Source organism: Mandrillus leucophaeus, unplaced genomic scaffold, assembly GCF_000951045.1.
Source record: "Mandrillus leucophaeus isolate KB7577 unplaced genomic scaffold, Mleu.le_1.0 Scaffold1375, whole genome shotgun sequence".
NCBI lineage: Eukaryota > Metazoa > Chordata > Mammalia > Primates > Cercopithecidae > Mandrillus > Mandrillus leucophaeus.
In genome coordinates, this window is record NW_012101338.1 from 255,156 (window position 1) to 273,256 (window position 18,101).

The window sequence follows — 18,101 nt, forward strand, 5'->3', positions numbered from 1 at the left end:
TCTATTTAAAATGTACAACATTAAAACTTATGCAAAAAAAGCAAACAGATTTTGATTATAAATGAATTAAGTTCAATGCAGAAAATTTCAAAACTCAAGTTGACAGAAGGAAGTGGAATTTGTCCTGTTGCTCTGGTTCTTTAATAAAGGTAAGTATTTAACTTTGAAAAAAGATATCTAAATACAAAACACAAATTGACATTTATAAGAGGCATAGTCTCATATGCCTGATCATATGGAAAATATGCTTTAACATGTTAGACCTTTCACCATCTCTTACTAGGAAAATTTTCTATCTAGTAGCCCCTTTGGACAACCATAATACCTAATTTTATTGGTTATATTGTAGATGGATAATCAGCCAGTGTGAACTGGTTAATAGATGGGAAGTCGAGTCAGTGCTATGCCCTACTCCTCTGCTGTTTGGGAGTAGATTACTTTTGTGCTGGGTTGTTTAACAGTCTTTTTCCATGTCTTGATTTACCAAGTTGATAGAGTTTATTTTTTATTTCTTTGCTATTTCCTACTTGTATAGTCAGAAGACACAACATCTCTAAGTTACACAGCAACAGGCCTCAAACCAAACACAATGTATGAATTCTCGGTCATGGTAACAAAAAACAGAAGATCCAGTACTTGGAGCATGACTGCGCATGCCACCACGTATGAAGCAGGTATGTGAGGAAATGTCTACCTTTGACCCTTGGTAATCGCATTTCCCAGCTTCTGTGGAAATTAGAACATGTGTTCCCTATGGTGTCTCAATTATACCTTATCTTATATAAAATATTTCATCCTCTATAGTTCATAGCATTTTTATATCTAAGAGTATTCTTCTCACACTAGAAAAATAAATGAATCTCCAATGGCTTAAATAATCTGCTTTCATGATCAATACATGGTTTTTTCAGGATGTTAACTCAGGGGATCTGACTATAAATCTTCTTTTCACTACATTTAAGTAAAGAACAGAAATCTATCCATTGAACTCTGTCCAAAACAGTTATGTCTTTGAATAATAGCCATGGTAGGTATTTCCCATCTTGAAAAAAAAAATAGATGCAAAACAAAACATTGCATTACAACTGAAGTCTCATGGGTATTTACTGTGAATAACCTTGACTGGATATGGGAAGGAGTTTCCAGGTGGTCTTGTTCACTCTTTGGAAATGGGATAACGTAATAGAAGACCTTTATGCAATTTTAAATAGTTCATATCTAGGGTAATGCAATTCACTGTAATTTTTGCTGGTCACATTTACTATGGATCGTAAATGTAGAGTCTATAACCTTAACAAGGATGCAGTGTACTTGACATTTATAGTTCACAGAAATCCAACTTCTGGAGAATTGAGGGCTTAATATTTTTTATTGGTTTCATGATATATCATATTTGTGGGTAAACTACACCAATTTTCAAATTTAAAAAAATGCCAATAAAGCTCTTTCCTGGGTAAGTTGAATTTCTCTTTCCATTAGAATTTGTCCCATGGTATTGCAGTTCTAATTTTTTTCTCCAACTATTATCTTAACTATTAGAGTTCTAGTGAGAATATTTTTACATATCTGTAGATACTTCTTTCAACAAGCAGATTTCTAGTTGACCTAATTTAATATTAACATCCTATTTTTCTATTTTACTTAGTATTATCTCTTCTTCTCAGAATTCCACCCTAAATTCAGAATGTTCACAGCTTCTTAGGGTGAATAAGACCAGCTGGATGAGATACATACTATTGGATAGAGTGAACAAGTAAACAGTCTGCTCTTCCTTTTTACTTGAAAGGAGATGAATGTAGATAAATGTGAAATAGTAAGAAATCTGGCCTTCCCTGTGTGAAAGAGAAGTAGTAGTATTTTCATCTTAATACGAGCAAATTCATTCATTTTTTTCCTCTCATAAACATAAAATGCACGCCAACATCTGACTTGATATATGCACCCTAATGATTTCTCATCAACCGCCTAGCCTTGTAGAGGCACCAGTGGTGAGACCCATTGCTAACAAAAAGATATTAACTTTTAGAAATGTGGTTAGTATAAAAGGTAATCATCTGGACAAAAGTGTAAATAGCACATAGATAGGATCCCTGAGTGATGATGAGAAGCAAGAAGTAATTCACAAGTGTCTACAGGTTTTATAACTGTGAGAAGGAAATTCAGTGAATAAAATAACTGTAAAGTTTGCTTCTAGTTCTGCTGTCAGATAAAGTTTGGGGCTACACCATTGTGTGTTGAAATGGCTCATGATAAAGATATGAGTGGCAGGAGAATTTTTGAAATCAAACATTTCATTCTGTCCACATAATGAATCCTTCATTTGATTTTGGTTAACTGAAGTAAAATAAAAGTGACAGGAAGGACACCTTAAATAATTAGGACTTGGAAAGAGACAGGCATCAGCCTTATTATTCCTAGGCTATAGAAATGAGGAACTAGTGGTCTATCCCCTCAAGGTGCTACCATAGCAATTGTTTGACTCCACCTTTTTTATTTCCTTGTATGTAGATTCAGTTTCACAAAAGAGAGAACATTATTGACATCTCTTGAGACAGGTGAAGGGAGAAGATGGGATAAGACTATAGAATTCCCAATCGATATTGCTACCAAGCTTTCAGGATACAGAGGAGAGCTTGTTTTTCCTTTTTTTTTTTTTTTTTTAATTTTTATTTATTTTTTATTATTATTATACTTTAAGTTCTAGGGTACATGTGCATAATGTGCAGGTTAGTTACATATGTATACTCGTGCCATGTTGCTGTGCTGCACCCATCAACTCGTCAGCACCCATCAACTCGTCATTTACATCAGGTATAACTCCCAATGCAATCCCTCCCCCCTCCCCCTTCCCAATGATAGGCCCCGGTGTGTGATGTTCCCCTTCCCGAGTCCAAGTGATCTCATTGTTCAGTTCCCACCTATGAGTGAGAACATGCGGTGTTTGGTTTTTGTTCTTGTGATAGTTTGCTAAGAATGATGGTTTCCAGCTGCATCCATGTCCCTACAAAGGACACAAACTCATCCTTTTTTATGGCTGCACAGTATGGCGATTCCTCAAGGATCTAGAACTAGATGTACCATATGACCCAGCCATCCCATTACTGGGTATATACCCAAAGGATTATAAATCATGCTGCTATAAAGACACATGCACACGGATGTTTATTGCGGCACTATTCACAATAGGAAAGATTTGGAATCAACCCAAATGTCCATCAGTGACAGACTGGATTAAGAAAATGTGGCACATATACACCATGGAGAGCTTGTTTTTCAAAGAGAAAAAACAAATCCTTGTTTAAAAGGGAGAGAGGATGGGATACTGGATAGTCCAAATAACAAATGCCCAATACAATTCCTATGGCTGAATTCTGAAACTTGAATGTTACCTTCCATTCATGTACTTAATAAAGAAATACAAGTATAGGAAAAATTGAGAGCCAAAGTAATCAGAGGGCAATGCTTGTCTAGTGGACCAAGATATTAATTAAGGGTTTTTAATAATGTTCATTTCAAATTGTCATGCTTTGAGATAGGAACTTGGTAAGGAGTCTATGTATTTGAGAGAATTATGGTCCAATAAAAAAGAAAAAGTATTTTTTGAAGTCCTGAATTATTATCAGAAATATAATCACAAAATTGTGGACAAGTTGAAATCAGAGCAAACAAAGTGCAGATTCTGTCTGGAAAAATAAGAGGAAGTTTCACAAAATAAGTGACATTTGAGCTATGACTTAGTTTAATCATCACATACTCATTCCAGGGATTTCCAAAGGATGGAAATTTTACCCTTTCCAAAGGGTAAAAATACCCAAGCAGGTGTCAGAAAGATGATGTGTTAAAGAGACACTTATGATTGGCTCAAATCATAAGTTGAGCACAGTGTTCAGGGGACAACAAGGGGCATGAAGTACATAAAAGAAAGTAGAATATAAATCCTAGAGGTCCTGGTGTTTATTTTTATTTATATTTAATCCAAAGAGAATGGGTAGACAACGAAGAATTTCTAGAAATCATTCCAGGCAGAACTCAAGAACTCAGGAGAAGAGCAAGCCAGACGAATTCTACTTGACTTGGTAGGGATTATTGAAGTTGTGAAGGCCATATTATTTTCCAAATATTAAGGAACAGTGTGCAGTTCATATGATAATGCTAGACATTTAGGTCATTAATTCCAATACCAAATTTTTATTCACCAATATTCACATGACTTGAGGAAAAATAAGAGCTTGCACAGCACCTGAATTAGATAGGTTGTTAGATTTTTTAAATTAAATAACTAATTCTTCAATGAATTATGTTGTTAGCCAAAGTTGAAGAGTCACTTTATCCTTTTTGAATATGTAACAGATTCAGTGAAGCAATCTAATCATCATCATTTGACTATTTTCTAAACAAACGTCAATTTGAATTTTAACATAGTTAAGACAAAACAGGCTATTTTCACTGGTAAAAAAGACAAAGATTTTAATTACTTCCATAAGTGGAAAATTCCTTGTGATGTTTGATACATACTAATCTAAGTTATTTTGTGACTGTATCTTACCTTCCCATTCATAGTCGGGAAAATATCCTGAATGACCTTTCTGTGAGAATAATCCTTTTTAAGATAGCATTGTCTTTTTAGTATTGTGCCATAATGAATCTGCATTTCTTGCAATAATTTCCTGATCTGGTTTCATTAAGCCATATATATCATATTATATTACACCACATTTGTTATTTTATACTGTGTTAGTATATATTCAGTCTCTTGCTAAGGGATCAACTACACTGGATCTATGTTTTCTTCTTCTTCTTTCCCTCCTTCTCTTCTAATTCTCTTTCTCCATCCATCCCTTCTCCTTCTTTTTTGAAAATGTGAATATATTAAGTACATTGTCGAGCATTAAAATTAATTGCGTGTTTGGTTAACCTGGAATCCCAGTGACTTTGAGGATCAGGGTGTTGGAAAGAAAATGGTATTATAATTGGGAATGATGGATGTCTCCTCTATTTGGCTCATATTCAGAATGCTATTCAGGAAGAGATACTGGAAATACAGTGTTAATAATGTACAGATTCTGCAATATATGATCAGCAGAAGCACCAAAGTGAATAGGGTGAAGATGAGTTCAGAATTCGAGACTGATTTCTAAATGTCTTGTCATACACAGAATTTTTATGTGGAGACCAAGAAATTCCTCCAGATCCCAAACATAGAGCCCAATATGTTATGAATCTGCCTTTGTTAGACTAAGGGTAGCAAAGATGCCGTGGATAATAGACTTGCGGCATTGTAAGCTACCCAGAAGGAAAACTGTCTTCCAAAACACAGAAAGTGAGAGAGCAGATTGGAAGAAACCTGGAAGATGCTGGGCTAACTTAGCCAGTTTGCTGCCACCTTTAAATATTTAAAATTGTGTTGAGTACAACATGTGGGAGAAGTAGCCTTAGGAGCAGGACTTTTTGCCATGTTATTTCATGCTGGATTAATACTAAGATACTCGTAGATATTTTTTACCTCTTCTATTTTAATTTCTCTTGTGTGCCTTCCTGTTGGTTTAGAAGATGCCTAATATGTCACCTAACTAAGATATTTTGACCCCAGTTTTAACTCATTTTTGAAAACTTTTTGGCTTTTAAGGAAGTATAGAATTAGATGACATTTTTATTTATAAATGCCTACAGTTGTAACAGAATTCTTTTGAAGACATATAATCATCCAGTGTAGCAACATAGTGAGACCCATCTCTACAAAAATCAAAATTAAAATTAAATATTAGCCAAGAGTAGTAGTGTGCAACAGTGGATCCGACTACTCAGGAGGCTGAGGTGGAAGGATCACTTGAGCCCAGGAGGTTGAGTCTGAAGTGAGCTATGATTGCACCGCTGCACTCTAGCCTGGGTAACAGAGCAAGACCCTGTCTCAAAAAAAAAATAAAAATAAAAATAATTTAAAAACTAAAGAAAGATACGTAATCATCTGTCTCACTAAGTATACATTTCTTCCTTCTTGTAATGATTCTTATATTTTTAGTGTGAGCCCACTTGAAATACTAGTTGTACTTTTCTCCTTTATATTCACACATACTCTCTTCTGCTCTCTTGAATCACACCTTGGGAATCATTTGATTTCCATAAAAATTATTAATTTTTGTATCCTTGTTTGCTTATTTAATTCAAATCCTTGAAATAAACTGTAAATGACAAAATAGAAATGATATACTTCTCGATAGATTCTGAATGTCAACATCATGATGAAAGTTGCACCAATGTTTATTTTTTTTCACATCCAATGACAAGGCCTTGTCTCTGTCTCACCTCACAGCCCCCACCTCTGCTCCCAAGGACTTGACAGTCATTACTAGGGAAGGGAAGCCTCGTGCCGTCATTGTGAGTTGGCAGCCTCCCTTGGAAGCCAATGGGAAAATTACTGGTAAGCATCTCCACTTTCTCTCCCAGCATAGCTCTCCCTTGGCCTGTAATTGCTTACCCCCTACATGAACCGCTCCTGCCTTTCGTGTGGCATTTTTCTGTTTCTACATCTCAGCTGACTCCGTGACCCTTTCTGATTGTCTCTTCTTTCCCCTTTTGACCATGGAATTCTTCTAATGGTGCATATAAACACACACACACACACACACACACACACTCTCTCTCTCTTCATTTGATTTGCTTCACGAAATGTGTATTTCAATTAGAACAGATCTTTTTCTTTTTCATTCTCTGAAGCATTAAGACAACCTTCTAATGGAGTGCCCCTGAGTATAAATGTCTATAAAGAAGCTGGTTGTTTGGCAATTATGAAACACAAAAGATGCTTAATGACTATGTATTTTTTTTTATATGGCACATAAGGAGGTTTGGGGATTTTTAGTTTCTCACTTAGGCTTTAGCTTCTTACTTAAATCATACAGTTCACAAAACACTTAATATTGACTGACAGAAATTGAACATAATGAATATTTCACAGTGACAGATTTTATTTTGCCAAATATTGCTGATTATATCAATGCCTAATTAAAGCATCCATTAGAAGCCTGTAATGTTAATTTAGTATGAAAAATATAATGGAGTTCTATCAGAGATTTTGCATTTAAATGATCACTTTAGGCTTTTAATAGATGTCTCCATAGCATATAATTTTTATGAAAAATATTGTATAACTCAAAATGTGAACATTATAGTCTAATTAACTTGAACCATTGGGTTAGGAACATGTAAGAGTCACTCCTTTTTCCTTCTTTTTTTGCATACAAGAGCTGGATAGCATTATTATAAATTAACAAAGTAATTCAGCCATCCTGTGATACAGAGAGATAAGCATGGAAATCATACTTTCAGAAGGCACACTTACTTTATGTAATTTACTTTCTGAATTTTGCAAAATGAAAAGATAATGTGAAAATTCCAAATGTGATTGAAATTTAAGATGAAGATTTGTTTTCTCTAGGAAATTGCTCTTAGCGCAATAGCAAACAGAATTTTTATTTGAGCTGACTAATATGGAAAAAGAAGAGAGGCACAAAATTTCCCCAAGATCTTATATGTTCACTTGTCAGTGTGCCAGGCCTTTTAAAACTGAGACTGGCTCATTCCAATTTTCTTTTTTTCCTCCTCATTGTTATAATCTCTTTTCATTGGTTCTGTGGCAGTACTTGTGTAGCTTTTGATTTGTTTATATTTTATTTTGTTATAATCAGTTATTTATAAGCTTATGGAAAATCAACAGATAATACGTTTGAAGAGAAAAAAAAACAGAATCAAAGCTGTCTAAATAAAAACAAGTTCTAATATAAAAAGATATGTTTTTGGCAAAGGAAAAAACAAGTCATATTATCCACTCATTTGAATTCTCCACTCTTATTTAAGTAAATCTTCTCAGTCAATGTAAACAATAGAATAAGTTTTTAACTCTGAAAGAAGGCTTAACTTTGCTTCTTCAGGAAAAAAAAAAATAGAAGTCTAGCCCGTATTGAGAAATGAAAATTAATCTAAGCAATAAAATTATATATGCCAAAATCACAGTGCATATAAAAGAAACTTTGTCCACATACTTTACTTAGATATTTACTATTATATTCAATGGATCTTTCTATTAAAAATCCATTCTCTCACAATGGAAAAATAAAAGTATGGGAGACAATACTTTTGCCTTTAAAAGCCTGGCTCATTTATGAAAACAAAATTGTATTATCATGTTGAGATATTTCGACTCAATTTAACAGGGAGCAAACACTAAGAACCCTTAAGAGAATTTCTGTGTCATGTGTATTTTGATTTCTTTATTCAAATTACTTCCAGAAAATAGAATGATAAAATATTAAAAATACTACACCACTAAGCGGAGGGCACAAATTTGCTATTCTCAGCTTCCCGTAGAAGTATAAAAATTAATAATAATAATAATAATAATAAGTAAAACAAAAATGAGCTCTTTCTCAGTGTGGCCAGGTAGATGTGTGCCAAGGAGTGATGTGCTCTCATGTAACCTCTGTATTTTTTTGTTTTCCTAAATCCTTCATGTGTATGGCAGGCAGTAGAGCAGGGTAGTTAAGAACTCAGGCTTCTATGGGAGACACATGAGGAATTCATTTAACATCCTTGAGTCCCACTTTCTCACTTTCTCATCTATAAAATAAAGATAGTAATAGAACCACACTAGAAGAATTGTTATAATACAGTGCTGAGAAAAGTTCCTGATACCCAGTGAGCACTGAAACAAATCGACTATTATTATTCCAATTTGAAATCCATTCTAGGGTGAGGCTTTACTAATGTGCTTTATACAGAATCCAGATCATCAATTTTTAAATATAAGTACTCACAAAGATTAAACAAAAAAGAAGGAAATTCAGATAATCCCAGTGCCTAAATTCTCTGACCATAAACTGGCAAGTTAGGAATTTGGACGGCCATTTTCAGAAGAAAATGGCTCAAAATACATTAAGCATTTATATTATGCTTGGCATTCTTCTAAGATCTTTAGTATGGTATAAGTGATTACATATTCCTGTTATTCCATTTTGAAATGAAAAGCTTAGGCTTTTCCTGAGTAAATAATTTGCCCAAAGTCAAGTAAGCAAGATGTGGCAGAGCCAGGATTTAAAACTCAGGTTATACTCTTAATTATTACACTATGTTTTGCTCCAACTTATTAGCATTCTACTGGGCTAAATCAGTGATTTGCAGCTGATTTTTAATTTAATTCATATGAGAAGGGACTGAGCATGGTAATTTTTAAAAGCTTCCCAGGTGACTTACTGTATAGCCAGAGATGTGAAACATAGGCCTAAATAAATGCGGTGCCCAACAATATTTAAGACCAGAGACCAACACAGATAGAAGACTTAGGTCTTTCAAAGATTGTTTCCTTATTAATACAGTCTGATATGTAAGATTATATTCTATTTTTCTGTGTCATTTGATAGTCTAGTTTAATTTGTCTCCCGTTTGTAAAATCATCAAAGCACTTTTCTTCCCACTGCCGGGATATAGCTTCTCAGTCCGATTTGCAGAAATTTATTCCACTTGCTTCTTAAATATTGCTTTCCAGAAGGCAGAACATTTTATTCCCTTTGTTACTTTCTCTGGAAAAGTATCTATAGTAGAGTTAGGAATTCTGAGGTTTAAAAAAAAAAAAAAGAAAGAAAGAAAAAGAGGCCAGGTGCAGTGGCTCATGCCTGTAGTCCCAGCACTTTGAGAGGCTGAGGTGGGAGGATCACCTGAGGTCATGAGTTCTAGACCAGCCTGGCCAACATGGTGAAACCCCATCTCTACAAAAGTACAGAAATTATCCAGGCATGATAGCAGATGCCTGTAATCCCAACTACTGGGGAGGCTGAGGCAGGATAATTGCTTGAACCTGGGAGGCGAATGCTGCAGTGAGCAGAGATCCAGTCATTGCATTCCAGCCTGGGTGACAGTGCAAGACTCTGTCTCAAAAAAAAAAAAAAAAAGCGATACTTGGACACAGAGAGTAAGTATACAAGTACAGAAAGGTAGTGAGAAACCAGTACATTTGTTCAACTTGTGTGGTTATATAGAAATGCATAAGGTAAGACTTCAATGATGAATTTATTATCTCTCAAATATACCAAACATACACATCCCAGTGAAGTTGTTTGTTTTCTCCAAGGCCATTTTTTAGACTTTTTAATGATGAGGTCTGTTTCTATTCTCCATCTCAGTTCTTAAATTTTAAGAAAAGGGTAGGCTTCACCACATATATAAGGAATTTGCTCAGATACAATTTGGAATTGTCAGAAACTGATGTCTGCACCTTCAACTTTAGTTTGATCCCAGAGCTGTCGATTTTAAACGCTTTATCTTGGTAAGCGTTAAATTCTTTATCTTGGTAAGCCTTTTAGCTTCGAAGCTCTCAACATCTCAAGATACTCACATCTTCATCACTGACATCACAACAAATGCCAAAAATGTACAGATCCCACATATCCATTATGTCCCTGACCTTGTTTATCACAGAAATCATTTGGGGTACAGATTACTGAGGTTACCCTTGACCTATAGTATTAGAAGCCTATTGTTGTATAGCAATATTCCTGACCTTGTTGATCACAGAAATCATTTGGGGTACAGATTACTGAGGTTACCCTTGACCTATAGTATTAGAAGCCTATTGTTATATAGCAATATTATCACAAACTTAGCAGGTTAAAACTGCACATATTTGTTATCTTATAACTTTTGTGGGTCTTGAATCTGAGCACAGTTTAGCTTTGGGATCTCTTACAAGGCTGCAAATTGAGATGTTCACCTGGCTGAGGTCTCATCTTTGGTTTCACAGGGGAAATAGTTGCTTCTAAGCTTATGTGATTGTTGTCATGATTCATGTGATTCAACAGCCGGTATCTAACTGGCTGTTGGCCAGAAACCACCCTCAGTTCCTGCCACAAAGTATTCTCCGTTGGGCAGATGTCTTCATCAATGGCAAAAGAAGAGAGTCAGGTATCTGCTAGCAAGGCAGATGTCATGATCTTAAGTAACACCATTGTGAAATTGATATTCCATTGCATTTCCTGTCTTCTATTGGTTAGAAACAAGACTTAGGACCCATCTATATACCGACAGAAAGGAATACACAAAGGCATGATATTACTAGAGGATGAGGATAATTGGTGGTCATCAAAAATTGTTCACCACATGTATGAAATCAACATATCCTGCCTTGGGGTCTGTATTTTATGATCTGTACCTATCCTTCAGGTAACTATTATGATTATGCAGATTTGGGAAATACCGAACCTAGGGGAAAGGTGAAAGTCAATACAAAACACATGTAAGTTTTCAGCATTTGTCAAAATTTAAGAGAAATGGTCTTCCAGATGTTGGAGATTGTAACATTGCTTAATCTTACATAATCAGAAGGACAAAATATCCAGTGACGCATCCCCCAAGCCCAGGCATAATTCTATAAGGCACTATAGGATTAAGTGATGAGTGATACAAAATGGTACAGTGTTTTTACTTTATTGAAGTGTGTTACAATGTTTATGGAGAGGAAATTTGTGATTGAGGAAGGTTTCATAGGCCAAATACAGCTTAAAGTACACCTTAATGGATGAGTAGGATTTGGATGTAGTGAGGAAAGGTGGAATGGTGTGGGAATAAGCGGGAAGGAAAAATAATCATGGTATGGAGAACAGTCTTCCTCTAAGCGAGGGTTTGTGCTGAGATGTACATAGTGTGCATGGCTATTTTCTGAGTCTGAGAACCCTCTGACATAACCCATAACCACTGCAAAGACCCGTGGGTGAAGATCTCCAGTCCAGCTGGGACAAGAGGGACTCAAAAGGAAAGAATAGGTAAATCAAAGGAAGACACTTGCTCTTAAGAAAATGACTTACAAAGAATGTATTTGATGCATAAATAAAATGAGGGACACTTATAGCCTATGTTATATAGATAGCATTGAAGAATTGTGGCAGAAATGGAGATCAGCACGACATTTGTTTATCAATGACACCTATCATGAGTGCCTTTACAATATTATCTGACAACAAAATATAAAAGTTGTTAATTAATATTTTTAAATTAGAGCTAGGTCACAAATTGATTAAGTATAGTGTTAGAATATAAATATGTGACAAGAATCCTTGGATTTTTCGGGTACATATTAGACTGTCATAACTGAGTACACACAACTAGCATTCAAGTAACATATCCCCTAACACAGAAAATAAATAATACTATCTAAACATAGGTTATTAATATCTAAGATAATAACTAGATTATGTACAGTTATCCAGCAATACTTATTTATTTGACAAGCTAGACCAGACTGGGAGAAATAGTATACTGGTAAAGAATCCCATACATAGTGTGGTAATGAAGAATGTTGCCCAGACATTTTACCAATCAGCTTGGGTCACCTGTGGCTTCATTATCTGTGAAAGGAAAGCAACATAGCCCCTGGCACCCTCACTAAGTCATTATAGTGATCAAATATGATCATTTATTTATATTACACTTTAAACATGCATGGCATTTTATACCTTCCAATACATTTTTATTGAACACAAGTCAAAATAAATATTGTTTATTTTCATCAGTGGACTACAGGGAAAATTATACAGACTTGTTATCTCTGTTTAACATTTTTCATCATGCTTTCATATTAGAGCAAACTAATAATCAGGATTTATAGGTAGCAGAAAGCACACATTTTTAAATGTGGCAGATAGTTTTATTTCTAACAGCTTATTCTATTTTCTGATTCTGTACATTGCAGCAATTATCTAATGCTTGCATTATGAAAAAAAGACATTACTTACAGAACTGCTGTAGTTTACAGACTGTGGACATATAATTATTGTAAATTACATTTGGAAAACATGGGTATTTGGAAACAGAACTGCAGCATGTAGTACAACAAATTAAGTCACATTTGTCTATTTATGCAGCTTACATCTTGTTTTATACCTTGGACAAGAACATCCCAATTGATGACTGGATTATGGAAACAATCAGTGGTGATCGGCTTACTCATCAAATCATGGATCTCAACCTTGACACTATGTATTACTTTCGGATTCAAGCACGAAATTTGAAAGGAGTGGGGCCGCTCTCTGATCCCATCCTCTTCAGGACTCTGAAAGGTTTGAATACTTTCCTGTTATGCTTTTCTTCTCCTGTGGAATTGTTATAAAATAGCTTTGCAGTCTGTGTTAGAAATAGCCCTGCGCCATCTCTTGTTGGCAACATGGCTGCAGTGGACATTTAAAATAAATTAAAATGTATCTTTTTATGCTCAAAGCCAACATATCAAAGAAAGATCTGCCATCAGCACATGGCAAACATATTTTTTTTTTTTTTTTAGACAGAGTCTCGCTCTGTCGCCCAGGCTGGAGCGCAGTGGCCGGATCTCAGCTCACTGCAAGCTCCGCCTTCCGGGTTCACACCATTCTCCTGCCTCAGCCTCCCGAGCAGCTGGAACTACAGGCGCCCGCCACCTCGCCCGGCTAGTTTTTTGAATTTTTTTAGTAGAGACGGGGTTTCACCATGTTAACCAGGATGGTCTCGATCTCCTGACCTCGTGATCCACCCGTCTCGGCCTCCCAAAGTGCTGGGATTACAGGCTTGAGCCACCGCGCCCGGCCGGCAAACATATTTAACCTGACTTTTTTCATTTAGGGTCCTTCTAGAAGTTTGTATTGATATCATGTATATTGGTTCTATTCAAAATATAATGAAATGCGTCAGTCATTTTATATAAGGGGATAAATATTAAAATGTATTGAATTATGTGAATAGCATATTATTTTCAACTTTAGGCATTTCCTTTCAGGTACTATTATCCCTTATATATTAAATAAAATTTTGATATGACAAGACAGAAAGTTCCAAAACAAACAAACAAAAAAGTGTATTTATTGTAAAGTGTCAAGGTAGAAACTATAAAAAAATTTGCAATATGATATCTAGAAGAAAGATGTCCATACAGAAAAACACTAAAGCTGAATAGTAGTGATTACATCAAAATATTTCCATATAAGTACTTACTATTTTAGAGCACAGTATTATTCTTCTGGGGGCAAATGGTTTGAAGAGTCATTTAACTACTGAAAATAATTTGAAACATTCAAATTATTTTGAATGTTTAATTTTGAATGTTTATTCAAAATTTTTGAATGCTTAATTCATTTAACAATTAAATAATTTGAAATAAGTTTCACAGCTAATATGTGAAGTTGTGTATTTAAGGCATGATATGTGTTGTTCTAACGAAGAATAACGTAGCTCTTAAATCTGTGATCACATCATACCTCTATGACTGGCAGAAAACTTAATACATGATAGTAAACTAAAAAATTAGAAACACATGAATGTTTGGTATCTCACGCAATTGTTTGACACACTAGAAGAAGAGTCTTAGAATAACTGTATAGCCTATTCCTCAATTCTTCTAGGAAAGGTACCCTAGTAAATAAGAGAGTTCAGAATTCTGATGAGTGAGCTATTCAAAAGCTGGGTTTGGGTGGCAGCTAATCTGAAAGTTTGCCAACAACACACAAGCAAGCATTCAGCCAAAGCTTGCATGACAGTTCTTAATGACAGAGAAGTTGGGAGGGAGGGAGGATAGAAATGAGCTAATCTTTGTCTATCTAAATTTTGGGTACTTCATATCTCAATCAGGTTTCACTCCAAATGAGCAATCAAAAGGCAACTGGTTATTCATTTTGTAGCAGCATGAAATGTAACTAGATCGTATTTTGCAAATGCTTCATTTTTACCTATAGATGAGTGCCAAATTAATTTCATACTCATAATGTTTGCCAACTGAGAGATCTGAGGAAAGGTTGAAGACAATGTAAGGCATCCAAATGTGTTAAACAGCAGAGTGATGAGTTATAAGATTTGCAGGCCCACAAGCCATCCTAGGGATTGTTTAATGAGCTCAGTATTTCATTTGGTACTGTTTATCCTAAGTGTCCGAAACACATCTGGAAAATTATTTTCAAAACTAAGAACAAGTTCAGGAATTTGTTCTATGACATAATAGTTCAAAGAGTTATTTCTAATACCCTGATTTGATGTTTAGTGTTGTCTACCCTAAATGTCATGCTCAATAATAGTAATTCTATTTTAAATACATGTTGCTCATATGCTAAAATAAGTTTTTGATTATTTAGAATTACTCAGAAATATTGATATTGGTCACTTTTATTAATAATTTTATACATGCATGCATCTTACAAGACACCTACAATGACAAATGTTCTAAGACAAATAAATTACTCATCATAAGAGATTTAAAGCTACAACATAAGTGTTTCCCAGTACTCTACTGGGTAATGGGCAAGTGTTTCATAGTAACGCTTACCCCAGGCAGGTGTCCACAAACTTCATTCCTTCATATTTAGCCTTTGCAATGATCATTCCTTCATATTTAGCCTTTGCAATGATCGCAGCATTTTCTTCTAGAGGCTAGCATTTAGTCTTTCTGGTATTAACAACCAGTCAGAGATGCACAGGAAACTCAGTCAATAATCACTGTTTAATTAAAAGGACGTTTGTAATTAGAAAGGGATTATCTTACTACAAACTTATGTAGGTACACATATATGATGTATCTAATTCTTTCTTTGGAATGTTAATGAAAAGAGTCTTGACCTTGATTACTTGACCACATAGGACTCTGCACATACCCACCTTCTTTCCGCAAATCCTCCCCAGGGTCCCATTGAGATATGTACACACTGTCAAATTATTGGAAGTCTTATGTCTATCTCTGCCCTATCCTGTGGGCTTTTCCTGCTAACAAAGTATACTTCTCCATGCTGGCCTATCAGGTAATAGAGGAAGGATGCTCCCATTGGAGTAGACCACAGAGGAATCTGGTGGAGGGAGGGAGTCACTTCCTACACACAAAAGAGTGGTATTCAGCATGAAAGCCCAATAGAGTACAGTAAATTCTCTGGGCATCCTTAGTCATCATTCTGAAATGTGTCTCTCTCCTATCTAAGAATATAGGACTAAAAGCTTTGGACCAGAAGATAAAAAAGTTCTAGTTGTCAAATTCTTTTATGACAAAAATACATGATTTTTCTTGACAAATGATAGAAACACATGATAGAAAAAAATCAAAGCACAAATGTAAGTCATTTTTGTCTCTAATAAAAGGTAGTTATGAGAATCCATATGGTCCCTGTTGGAAAATACTCTTCAGTAGATAACATTTTGAGACATTCAAAATTTCTCAAGTTCTATTCAGTGCAGCTTTGCTAGTAGAAAAATAAATTCAAAAGATAAGAGTGAGAATGAGTTTGTCTATCATAACATGTAGTTATTTATCCCTTGCTAAAAATATCTTAGACTGCAGACAATGCATGTATATGATTAAAGATAAAGGGCAGACAAGGAATGGAAATGAGATAAGGGTGGTATTCTCATCTTTTTTGACATAATTCTAAAGAGTTCTCACCTTAATATGAGATGCTGATGAGGATAGTTTCTTAAGTGTGTCCCGATCTGGCTGCCAAGCTGACATACTTCCTGGTTATGACCTGGTTGTGACTGCACTTATGACCTTGACATATCCTGTCAAGGATCAGGTCATTGTTGCTGGAGACCTGATACAGCACTTCCAACAACATACTGTCCTTTCTCCACAGCTGTGTTAGGATCTCAGTTCAAAATCCTATTAATGTCCATAAGCTACATATAATGCAAATGCCTATCAAAAGCACCTTTATCAATACCATAATAAAACACTATAATAAAATGTATTTGAGAAGCCATTAATTTTCAATGGGAAACAGAAGAGAAACTCTAGATACAATTAAATTGTGGTGATTAAATAAATTAAATGACTGGTAAACCTTTAAAAAATGTTTGTTAAATCTTGACAAGGTACAAGATTTCATAAAACTTATTTAAAACTTTCAGAGAGCACCAAATTCTAACCACTAGCCCATCAGAGTGTCAAGATAAATAAATTCTGCAGCTCTGCTATGCAGCATAGTTCCTATAAATAATATAACTGTATTATGTACTTAAAATTTAGTAAGATGGTAGATCATATACTGTGTTTTTACCACAATAAATAATAATAAAAGGGGGGGGAGGAAACTTTGGGAGTTTAGGGGCAAGTCTGTGGCTTTGAAGGTGGTGATGGTTTCATAAGTATATCCTTACTCTCAAGCTCATTGAATTGCATACATTAAATATGGGCAGCCTTTTACTTTTCAATTGTATCTCAATAACTTTTTAAAATAATACTTATAGAATTGTAAAATAATAAACACTGGCCGGGCGCGGTGGCTCACGCCTGTAATCCCAGCACTTTGGGAAGCTGGGGTGGGTGGATCATGAGGTCAGGAGATTGAGACCATCCTGGCTAACGGGGTGAAACCCCATTTCTACTAAAAATACAAAAAATTAGCCAGGTATGGTGGCACATGCCTGTAGTACCAGCTACTTGGGAGCCTGAGGCAGGAGAATCGCTTGAACATGGGAGGCAGAGGTTGCAGTGAGCTGAGATCGGCCACTGCATTCCAGCCTGGGTGACAGAGCAAGATTACATCTTAAAAATAATAATAATAATAATATAAAAATAATTGTATATATACCATTTTCCAAATAGTAATTCACAATTCAAAATCTACTTATCAAGGTATCTTTTCATAGAATATGCCTATATGTTATGTTTAAATGAAAGAAATTATAATTGATTTCTGGTTTAGAAATCTTTCTTAGGATGTAATAGACATAAACCCTGTTCATCTGAAAGGGGCTTTCATTAACAGAAGCAATATTTACGTATTTCAATTCTAAACATTCTTATTAGACAATGATTTGTGCTGCTTTATTTAGAAAAGGAAGGATCACCACCTGTAGGGCATTTAAGGTATTTTTCAAACGATGATTGATGTGCTATAATAGCGCCACATCAGATGAGAGACTATATTATCAGGTGCTGCTTATTATATTTTCTCTATGTGAGTTTTACTGAGACATGTACAGGAAACAATCGGCAAGTGTTGTATCCTATCTATCAAGTTTGAAAGGAATTAAGTGAGTTAAATATGCCCCAAAGACTCAAAACTCAAAGACGGTCAAGTCTAGGTAAAAATAATTCTATTAGTAATTGATGGAGG

General features: G+C 35.1%; 1 protein-coding gene across 1 annotated transcript in view; it reads left to right on the top strand.

Moving 5' to 3' along the window:
- LOC105534661 (netrin receptor DCC) overlaps positions 1 to 18,101 on the top strand; it is a 389,147-nt gene that overhangs the window by 244,581 nt on the left and 126,465 nt on the right. Inside the window, exons 11-13 of the mRNA XM_011973437.1 lie at positions 536 to 674; positions 6,311 to 6,418; positions 12,906 to 13,100. Coding sequence (XP_011828827.1) covers positions 536 to 674; positions 6,311 to 6,418; positions 12,906 to 13,100 — 442 coding nt within the window. The remainder of the gene's footprint in view (positions 1 to 535; positions 675 to 6,310; positions 6,419 to 12,905; positions 13,101 to 18,101) is intronic.